The sequence below is a fragment of the Mesoplodon densirostris genome, chromosome 20 (genome assembly GCF_025265405.1).
Source record: "Mesoplodon densirostris isolate mMesDen1 chromosome 20, mMesDen1 primary haplotype, whole genome shotgun sequence".
Lineage (NCBI taxonomy): Eukaryota > Metazoa > Chordata > Mammalia > Artiodactyla > Ziphiidae > Mesoplodon > Mesoplodon densirostris.
This window is the reverse complement of record NC_082680.1, coordinates 21,442,440-21,453,775: the sequence shown is the minus strand read 5'-3', so window position 1 is coordinate 21,453,775 and position 11,336 is coordinate 21,442,440. Positions and strand designations below refer to the sequence as shown.

Sequence of the window (11,336 nt, the reverse complement as noted above, 5' to 3'; positions counted from 1 at the left end):
ACATATGAATTTTAGGGGGATACAATATAGCCCTTGACAGGAGGTGAAATAAACTCATGAGAGGTTTAAGGCAAAAGCATAAAGTTTTGTCTAAAAGCAAGAGTCATTGGGTTAAAGAAACAAACAAGAATAACTCAAAAATGATTGAGTAAGAATGATGACAAAATAAGCTTTAGGAAGATACACTAACTGAAGAAATTGATTAGATAAACATATTGGCAAAGGACAGCCTGTGTATGGAGAGATGTTACAGAGATGACCAAAATCCTTACAAGTTACATGTCCTCTGCCCAGCCTTCACCTTGCAGACTGAAGAAAAGGCCAGGAGAAATGATATATCTTGGCCTAAAGTAACACTGGTCAATAGCCAACCAACTGGTTAATGTTAAGATGAACTGAGGTGCTTCCCTTGGGCTTCTGTCAGTCAGGCCTGTCTTCTACATTAACCTGCTTTCTTAACTCACCTGTGTCCAGTTGCTACTTACCTGTTTTTGGATTCAGTTCTCACTGACTCCAATTTCCTAGTTTCCTCTCAATTGAGAAGATGTATCATTTTGGAAGTTAAGTGAATGCCTAGTAACAAATCATAACTGACTCAAGTATTGGCCATTCTAGGCCAGTTCTTTGTTAAAGGGACATTTAAAATAGGGCATAGTTCCCATAACAACTTTTGATAGGGGATGAGTTGGCCATTTCTAACCATGGCCCATTCCCAGCTTCTACCTTAAGGAACAACTCTTTTGACTTTCTCTGATTTCTAGAAACAGTACAGCAGCATCAAGGAATTTGACCTGCCATAAAGAAAATAACCAAGAAGAGGAGAATCTAATGAATAGTGAGACTTTTGTCAATGAAGCCTATGATGAAGAGGTATGCCTGGGAACTGTCTTCGAGGAAAACAGGTGGTGAGATCCAGTCACAAAATGCCCCTTCCAAAAAATCCTAGCAGGGCGAAAGTAGGCAGTGTTAACTTAAAGAGTTTTTTGTTATTGGCAAATGGTGTTATCATGTAGACCAAATGAATGCTCAGTAACTTTTTTGATTTCAGATTCTGTTCAGTCTCTTGTTGTTCAAACCAAAGTGAAACATACATGAAATAGTAATCAAGAAATTTGGCTTTTGGTGGACTTCCAAAAGGAGTTCAGTACTCTTTTTTTTTTTTTCTTTTTGCGGTATGTGGGCCTCTCACTGTTGTGGCCTCTCCCGTTGCGGAGCACAGGCTCCGGATGCGCAGGCCCAGAGGCCATGGCTCACGGGCCCAGCCGCTCCGCGGCATATGGGATCCTCCCAGACCGGGGCACGAACCCGTATCCCCTGCATCGGCAGGCGGACTCTTAACCACTGCGCCACCAGGGAGGCCCAAAAAGGAGTTCAGTACTCTTGTGGGGTGGAGTGAGGTGTATTCAGGGTTAGTTAACATTACCCTTAAAATTTATGTCCCTCCCATCCCGTGATCTCTGCTAACTTCCACACAGCTCAACCACTTCTGTGTTTTTGCTTTGTTTTAATATAATGCGTATTCTCTAATTTCAAGTCTCTTTTTCTACAGGAATTGTTAACCTCTTTACAAACTGACTAACCTGACAAAAAAGGAGCTGAAACATCTCAATAAAAACTGTTTATATATTTCACTGTGTACTGTTTTAACTTCTGTAACAGTTTGTGGTAAATGGTAACTTCATATTAAAATAACTGCTTTTTATTTTTTTAATTTATTTTATTGAAGTATGGTTGATTTACAATGTTGTATTAATTTCTGCTATACAGCAAAGTGTTTCAGTTATACATTTACATACATTCTTTTTCATATTCTTTTCCACTCTGTTTTATCACAGGATACTGAATATAGTTCCCTGTGCTACACAGTAGGACGTTGTTGTTCATCCATTCGCTGTATAATGGTTTGCATCTGCTGACCCCAGACCCCCAATCCCTCCCTCCCCCACCACCCACCTTGGCAACCATAAGTCTGTTCTCTATGTCTGTGAGTCTGTTTCCGTTTCATAGTTAAGTTCATTTTTGTCATATTTTAGATTCCACATATAAGTGATATAATATGGTATTTGTCCTTCTCTTTCTGACTTATTTTACTTAGTATGATAATCTCTGGGTCCATCCATGTTGCTGCAAATGGCATTATTTCATTCATTTTTTATGGCTGAGTAATACTCCATTGTATATATGTACCACATCTTCTTTATCCATTCAGCTGTCAACAGACATTTAGATTGCTTCCATGTCTTGGCCATTGTGAATAGTGCTGCTATTAGCATAGGGGTGCACGTATCTTTTTGAATTATAGTTTTGTCCAGATATATGCCCAGGAGTGAGACTGTTACCAAAAGTGTGGTCCAGCTGCTCACTGCTCAAAAGCCAATAAAGAGGCAAGGTTGGTGGAAGTTTGCTTTATTTATCAAGCCAGCAACTGAGGGGGGACGGTGGACTCCTGTCCAAAGGCCAACTCCCCCCGCAACAATCAGTGGACAAGAGCTTCTACAGGTGAAGGGAGGGGGCTACATGCAGAAAGAGCACAGTCATCTTGAAATTGGTCAGGCTGTGGTCTGATCAGTGTCATCTTGACTTTTGTAAGTACAGTAATCTTCAGTTCCAGGGTCAGTTTGTTCCCATTTCTTTGAGGCCAGCTCTCAGAATTGTGGCAGCTTATGTCATGGCTACAGTCTAGTAATCATGTAGTTAACTTCTTCCACCTGGTGGGGGTTTTAGTATCTATAATACTAAATACTAATACATTTTTCCTTAATGGTTAAAGCAGATGTACAATGTATGTTTAATAGGCCACAATCAGGCTGTTTTGGTTAACCTAAAGTGCAAATTAAATCATGTATAAGATGGAAGGACTTCCCCATACCTCAATATGTGAAAATTTCTTCTATCATTCTCCCCTTTTAATTGCAAATCTTTTCATAGAAAGCATTGATAATCAATATATTTTTCCAGCATTGCAAGACTGACTCAGTTGCCTGCTCTGGGTCCATTCATGTCCCTTGATGCTAGGCCTACTTTTTGTTTATCTTTTGGCCTAGATATTCACATTGGATTCTAAAACTAGACACACACAGGCATTGGCACAAAGGGGCTTTGGACCAGAAGTCATCTCAACCAGCTCATGTCTGCTAGGGAAACATGTAAACGCTACTTAGATCCCAAAGCCCCTTTGTGCCAGTACCTCTGTGTGTCTTCCTGGATCACTACTTTATTCATACCCACATAAGGAATCAAGGGTATTGAATCTGTGATGGGACACAGGTAACAAAGCAGGAGTATGGTCTAAAGTTCAACAGCAGCAACCTTGGGCAAATCACTTAATCATAGAACTGTTACCCAATGATAAAAATAGGATTAACAGAACCTACATCAGGCCATTTGGGTATCGAATTAAAACACAAAAATGCCTGCTTAGCCTGGTACCTGAGACTGATAACATGAGACTAAATTTTAATAAACACAGTGATTTGGAAGACTTCTTGCTTCGAGGTTTTCCAGACTATTCATATTTAGTTTCTTGCAGAATGGATTTGTATAGGATGCCAAGGATAAAGAGAAGTTCTAGGCTTATTACTGGGGGTGTAGTGCATAAAACCAACTGTGCTTTGCAGTCAAGTATAAAACTTCCCAAGTACAGATCAACCTGACCTGAAGAACACACGTTGGGGGCTCACCTTCCTTGAGGCTGGGAGACACATGGAACATCATCAAATTGCCTCTGGGGCTCAGCTGTATTTGAGAGAACCTATCTCAGCCGCACAGTACCCTAGACCCCTCTCATCCACAGGGTGAATCTCACATTTCTCTTGCCATCTCGCCCAAGAGCCATCCTCACTGCCAAGCCTGCCCTTGGCAAAGCTCTACCTCTGTCTGCATTTGTACCAATGACACAAAAGCCTCCAGATTGAAAGCCTGTATCGAAGATATACAACAGAACTATCACTTTCTGGACATGCTTAAGCCGCGGCCTTGGCTCCTTAGACCCTAACCCTCCACCAGACTTGCAGGGCTGGTGTCCTGGCTGGCTCAGTCCACTTTTGTGGGCTCTGCTGGAATGGCACTCTCAGCCCTCCCTTCTGCTCTGCAGACCCATTTCCTGTCTGGGCCCCAGAAACACCCCCTGTCTGCTCTTCCTGGGGAAAAGAGAGCTTACTGGAGCCAAACTGTCACATATGTACTCCTTCCACCCTGCCCACTCTTACTTATATCTTTCCTATTTTTGGTCCTTTATAAATGTGTGCCTAGGTGTTATCCCATCTGAAGTTACTTAACACATCCTGTTACGCTTTCTCTATTCAAGAATTCACAAAATATCTCAATGTCCTTTTCACCAGAAAGGCTTAATTTTATGAAGGAACACTTAAGATTTTATACTTAATTCCTAACAATCCCATCCCCTAAATTGATTGTAATATGTCAATTTCATGACCTTATCTATTTGGAGCAACAGGCATGTTATGAAGCATAAAAGCTTTCTAGTGTGATAATCTCTACATTAATTTCTTAATTCCTCTACAGCTAATAATCGTAGCAGCAAGCCTGTAGAAGATAGAAAATTTGAACTTCGTTATAGAAACTGAACTTCTGTAACCTGGTAAATAGGTTTGAGTTTTCTTCTGGAAGAAAAAGAGCTTTGGAAAAGTTAATTGTTTTATGGTTTAGGCTCAAAGATCCCTACACAAAACTTGACCTTTTGTGTCTATTGCTAGCAATTAAGAGTTAAATTAGGCATTTTATACTGTTGTCCCTTGGTATCCGCGAGGGGTTGGTTCCAGGACCCTCGTGGATACCAAAATCCACGGATGCTCAAGGTCCTTACAGCCAGCCCTCCGTATCCATGGGTTGTGCATTGAAAATACTCTATTTGCATTTGGCTGAATCCACGGATGCAGAACCCGCAGATACGGAAAATGGACTGTGCTTATTCTCTTTAGGAAACAAATTAGGGGAGGGGTCATGGATGATGGGTGTGCTGTACTAAGTTCCAACTGTTTTAACTGCTGGGTGGCTTAGGAAATTCAGGAAAAATGAGAACTAGAATATGGAGTTTGTTGCTCTCAGGCCAGTTACTGATTTAATGGGTCAATCAGCTTCCCCAACGTTCACTGTTCAAATTTCACATCTCTTCTCTCAGCCTTCTCTAGTTCTTAACCCTCGCTCTCAGAATATTAAATTCAGGAAGGCCCTCTGATAACACTGAATCGAGTCTTCCCAGTTACACAGCTGAAGAAACTGAAATCCAGCAAGAGCAGGGCTTAGGCTATAATTAGGGAATATATTGTTACCCACGTTCTAGAAAACTTGCAGTGACTTTTTCAGTTTCTTCAGCCCTGTGGTGAGTGGCAGTTCTTTTGGAGGCACCCACGGTGGTGGGGGAGGGTTGACAGGCCATCTGTCACATGGATGGCCAAGGTGCTTGGTCACTGGACAAGAATGCGGTAGGGCTGTACTTAAGCCGCTCTCTCCCCTTGCCCCACTGGAGAATCAAGCCCTCTGCTCAGTACTGTCTCCCCCATACCCCCAGCCTTGTCTACATTTTCCTTTATTTGTGCAAATTAAACCTTGTTTTCCTGTGTTCAGTTCTGCTTCATAAAGATTTTCTGGAGGAGGTCATTTTATTGTCTTTAGTGAAAAAAGAACAGAATGTGGGCAGAATTTCTTGGGAAGATGGGGTGAGAATTTCACGTTAAGTTTTCACTTGAAATATTAAGGGAATTCCCTGGTGGTCCAGTAGTTAGGATTCCATGCTTTCACTGCCGAGGGCGCGGGTTCAATCCCTGGTCGGGGAACTAAGATCCCTCAAGCCCCGTGGTGTGCCCAAATTTTTAAAAAAAGAAGAAATATTGATAGAGTTCCTTATTTTCCTCCCTTCCCAAAGGGAGAAAGATCTCATCTGTAATGTCTTGGGAATAGAGGAGGCATGGGTTGTGCTCTACTGGTCTTTGTAAGTCAATCGTAACCCAATTGACAAAGCTGCTCCCGTGGTCTCCTCCCCACCAGTGCTGGTGAGCCCTTGCCCCTGGGTTTCGAGCCAGTGGCCTCAGGCCACAAATTGCTTTCCAAGTACCTGATAAGCTGTGCATAAGGTGAGGAAGTACTTGGGTACAGAAATGGCTTTTAGAGGCAACTTTAATATATTAAATTTCTAACAGGCTCTGAAGAAGTGTTATAACCATTCTAGGATTACAAAAATAAACAGAAGCTGTCCATGCCCCTACCTTAAGTTTTGAGGTAAAATGAGAAAGCACACCAAGAAAAGTGCACGTTTGAATATTTAAATGATATGTTCAAAGATGACACCTCAAAGCTGATGGGGGAAAGTAGTTTAGGGTATGTGTGTAGGAGAAAGTGATGAGGGTGAAAAACCTGAGCCTTGGCCAAATCATGAATGGAATTTAAGCTAAGAGTGAATGATAGGTAAGGAAGATCCTGAGAGTTTTGAAGATGAATTAGTCCTTCACTTTAGAAAGGTCAGGGTGAAGACGTGAGGTGAGTGTGGGGAGAGAGATTCTGGTTATTAAACTTTCCCATCACTTTGCGGACGTGATGAGGCTCTGAAGTTGAAAGATCTTTCTCTGCCTACTGTGCTGTGAGGCTGTCTAAACACTGGCAGAATAGAATGTTCTTCACCTGCTATTCTTATATCAAATTGTTTATATTTGACTCTGAAAACATTCTATACAACAGACTGAATCCAGACTGTATTCCCTCCAAAAAGAGCTATTAGACCAGAAGAGGTCCTCAGATTCACTCAGTTGTACCCCCAGCTTCCTCCTGTCCTTACCATCCCTGTCTAGAGTGAAGGAGAAGCAAAGCAAGCCAGTACCAAGACCACTATGGAAACCTGTTTTCACTAATATTTCTTTACTGGGAAATTGGAGTTTGCTGTTCTCTCTGGTGTCCAATCTTTTCTTTCAGTTCTCTGCGCAAGCCCCCTCTCCTTCCCGACAACCTTTCTTAAAATACTGCCTTTTTTCTCCAGTCCTTGACCCTGGTTTATTATTCTTCATTTTCCTTGTACATCTTTCTCACTCTAGAGTATGCAAGTTCTACAAACTTGGGCCTGGAATAAATTTGCTTTCCAAGGCATCCAAAGATGTCCTGACAGGATGACAGGTGCCCCCAAACTTACAAATGATCTAGGCCATGAAGAGGAGGGTGTCTGCTGAAGCATCTTTGACAGCACCTCCACAAGGGATCAACAGCCTGTGTGCCAAGAACCTTACTTCTCCTTAGTGAGGGTGGGCGTCTAGATCAGAACCCGATTGGCAGATGGGCAGAGCAGAAGCTGTGTTAATGCAGGGTCTGCTCTACTTTCACAGATTCCTCACTCCTCCAGGCAGAGCTTGAGTAATCCTGAAAAGACTTCACTCATTAATGGGGACACATACTCTGTATGTCAGTAGAATTATTAAGAGTGAATATTTTTATAGCAAAAAGAAGTTTAGTTTTCTTAAAGGGATTTTTGGTTTTATTTCTGTGGATGAGGCAAAATGCAGTTCTAACTCAGAGCAAATCTTAATCACCAAAGAGGAAGTGTTTTGGATATAAGCCAGTGGACAGGGACAGTGGGCAGGGAGAAGTAAAAACATACAAAGAACCAGTATTGATTGCTTTTACCACAGATTCCCTAGAAACAATGGAATTATGATGCAGGCAAGATTCAGTAGATTTGGTACTTGCCAGAAACCCAAAATCTTTATGTTGTCTGCCAGGTCCTGACTTCTCAGGTGCCCAATTCCTGCCTCTTGAGGTGTCAGCTGAAAAAAGCAGGGTTGCCTTTTCTCCGTTCTGGCTCTGTTCCCTAAATCAAGTCCCCTAACTCATCTAGGCAATAGCTCTCAAAGGTCTGATTACGTGCTGCCAGTTGGGATTGAAATTTGAGTGAGGCACAGTCCCAGTGAAAGCCATGCAGCTCCAGCAGATGTCTGAAGCAGCAGCATTGGCATCTCCTGGGAGCTCGTTAGGAAATCAGTGTCAGGTCTCACTCCAGACCTACTGAATCAGAATTTGCATTTGAAAAAGATCCCTGAGTGATATGCCAGCACATTGAAGTTTGGATGCAAAAAGAAATAGGTGATTCCAGTACAAAATGGCAAGGGAAGTGAATCTATAATATCCCTTCCACTGCTAACAAGCAGTGTGTGCTGTTTAGTTAGTTCTACTATAGCTGTGTTGTCAGTAATTTCTGCACTGAATGTTCCTACCTCTGAATTGGCTACCCACAGCAGGTGTGGGGTTCTTTTGTTTTTTAATTTTTAAATTTAATTTTATTTATTTTTTGGCTGCATTGGGTCGTCGTTGCTGTCCGTGGGCTTTCTCTAGTTGCCACGAGCAGGGGCTACTCTTCGTTGTGGTGTGCGGGCTTCTCATTGCTGTGGCTTCTCTTGTTGTGGAGCACGGGCTCTAGGCATGCGGGCTTCAGTAGTTGTGGCTCGTGGGCTTAGTAGTTGTCGCTCGTGAGCTCTAGAGAGCAAGCTCAGTAGTTGTGGCGCATGGGATTAGTTGCTCCGCAGCATGTGGGATCTTCCCAGACCAGGGCTCGAACCCATGTCCCCTGCATTGGCAGGCAGATTCTTAACCACTGCGCCTCCAGGGAAGTCCCTCGACAGCAGGTTTTAAAGATGAGATTCAGTTCAGTTCAAGATGCCCTTAAAACCAACTAATTGGAATTGGAGCCGGTCCTGCTAGAGATTTAGTCCCGAGCATGGAACACACAGCTGCCTACCTGTGATTTTAGGCAGCACTGTTACAAGAGGAAAAGATTTCTAGTCTCACCTCATGTGGAAACTGGTGCTTCTAGTTTTTTCAACAATAGACTTGGCTTTGCACAGAAAACAGCATGAACCTGAATATAAAACAATCAGGGATTGAAGTGGGGCCCATTGGCTACTTTTAGTAATCTTATGCTAAGAAGTGCAAAGATCTGAGTGCTAGATTTCAGAAACAGTGTATAGGCAGCCAGAAAATTGTTAGTAATGAATGTTTAAACTCCTAAAGATTATACTGGAGACAAAAAAAAACTTTGGTGAGTTGAGTAAAACTCTTGCTTTCAAATTTTATTTATAAATAAGAGATATATATACATGTACAGTAGCCTAATGTGATCAACAGGTTCCATTTTGTTCTAAATATTTAATATATAGTCTTTTATGTCCAGGGTGAGGTAGCCAAGAAACAGAATACAGCATCAGTCCCTTCATTCTCCTTCTGGCTTCTAGAAGAGAAACTCTGGAGTGACCTCAACTTTCACACCAAAAATAAGTGATAAAAATGATAGATCCTATTTATACATGAAGAAATGTAAATATGAGTTAATCAGGTCATTTCACTCCACAAAAGCCACTAAAGCTGCTGGTATTTGCATGGCTCTACGTTTATTTCAAGAGTCCCATTCAAATATAACCAGAAAGGTACCAGTCTCTTGAGAGTTTGTGTGAAAATGAATTATGCAGCAGAAAATAAATTAATAATAATTATATTGATGCAGGGTTCATCAGCATTTCAGAATGTTGTTTGGAGATGTTAAATCGGTTTTGAGCCTCCATTTGCTGCTTCTGACATTGTTATTATCAGCAAGATGCAAAGGCACCCTTTCTATGTCTCCAGCTAAAAGTATGAAAAGGCTGTCGTCCAGAAGAGGGCCCTGATCCCTCGGGCGATAAACACTAAACTCTATAAAAAGAAAACCAAACCCAACCTGAACTAATCGTCCAAGGAGTCGAGTTTGGCCAGGAAAGGAAGATCGCCCTCCAAACCAGTTACAGGAATGTGTCCGGGGGTCCGACTCCGAGCCAGGTGTTTCCAGCTGAAAGGTAACAGCCAAGTTCAAGGTTGGACCGTGGTGGGGCGAGTCCTTCATCCAGACAGGGCCCGGCCAGAGCAGGCTGGGGGCGCCGCCTACAGGTCGGAATCGCAGGGCAGCGCGCTGCCGCAGGACCGGGTGCTGCGGGAGGACCCGCCGTGGTGGGAGTCGGGAGCCTTCTCCCCATCGAGCACTTCCACCGGGTTGCTGTAGGCCTTGGGCGGCGGCCGGGGCATCGGGAAGCCAGCCTTGCGCTGGCTGGCGGCGCCGAGCTGGACGGGCCGCGGCCGGTGCTGGCCGTCGCTGTAGTACTTGATGGCCGGCGTGAGCGCGGGCTCCGGCCAGTCGACGTACACGGTGCTGATGCTGCTGCGGCGCGCCCTGCCTGGGGGCGCCTTCCGGCAGCTGCGACAGCGCTCGGCACACCAAGGCGCGAAGCTGAGCGCCAGCGAGAAGCCGCCCAGCAGCAGCAGGCAGCTGCCCAGGTAGCCCAGCACCAGGCTGTAGCCGACCTGCACGGTGACCGGGCTGGACTGGGCGGGCAAGACGGCGCGATCCGCCAAGAAGTGGTTGTACCAGGAGACTGGGATGAGGCTCAAGAGGCCCGCGGCGAAAAGCACGACGCCGGAGAGGCCGGCCAGCGCGAAGTGGGGCTCGTCCTGCCAGCAGCGCACGCCGAGCGTCGCCAGCAGTAGCCCCAGGGCCGTGGCGGCCAGCGACGTGATCATGAGTCCCCGCGCTACCCGCACGGGCTCGGCGGCGAAGTAGCCCAAGTCGTCTGGCTGACCGCACTGGCGCTCGCGGCTGCTCTGCTCGCGGCACATGTCCCACAGGCCTTGGTACAGCACCACGTCCACCGGCTGGTCGAGGAAGCCCTTCACCAGTCTCCAGCCGGGCGTCAGCGTGCCGGTCAAGGTGAGTAGCAGCCCGCAGGGTGCGAGCACCATGCCCAGAGTCATGACCACCGGCGTCCTCATCCTGGACGGCGCACCTGCCCACTCCTCCGCCTCCGCCTCGGCCGCCGGCTTGCTATCTCGAGCCCTTGCGCCCCGGAGAGCGCTCCGGGCTCCGGCTCCCTGAAGTCCGCACGCTCGTCGCCGCCACGCCCGGAGTCCTGCGCCCGGCTCTCCTCCGGCCGCTCTTTGTCTCCGGCGCGGGGCTGTCTGCGCTCCGCTGCCCGTCCCTAGTTCGCTCCCCGCGTCCCGGCCGCTCCGCCCTACCTCCCGCCCAGCCGCCTAATCGAAACCAGCTCGCGGGCAAGTCTGATCGAAACCGGGGCCCGAGATGCCGGCGCGCAGAGGTGGCGGCCGCCGCGGCCAAACCCGTCCGGATGGGAGGGGCTGGAGTGGCGAGCAGGAAGCTGCGCGGCCCTGCGGGACTCGGACCGAGCAAAGGTCGCCCCGCCCCTGCACCTCTGCGCGGCTCCGCGGGGCCAGGTCGGCCTGGGGCGGGGAAGGAAAGAGGAGGCGCCGCCCGAACGTCCGCACCTGGCCCGGGCACTGCGCAGGTCCCTGCTTCTCAGTAG

The 11,336-nt window shown here is 46.1% G+C and overlaps 1 protein-coding gene across 1 annotated transcript; it reads right to left on the bottom strand.

Annotated features, from left to right (window-relative positions):
• Nucleotides 1–9,906: 9,906 nt before the first annotated feature.
• Nucleotides 9,907–10,788, bottom strand: CLDN23 (claudin 23). The gene has a single exon (XM_060086223.1). The coding sequence runs from the start codon at nucleotides 10,786–10,788 to the stop codon at nucleotides 9,907–9,909; it is 882 nt and encodes a 293-aa protein (XP_059942206.1).
• Nucleotides 10,789–11,336: the final 548 nt, after the last annotated feature.

What these genes read in the sequence shown, in the direction of transcription:
- CLDN23 (XM_060086223.1), bottom strand. Translation starts at nt 10,788, where the DNA reads ATGAGGACGCCGGTGGTCATGACTCTGGGCATGGTGCTCGCACCCTGC.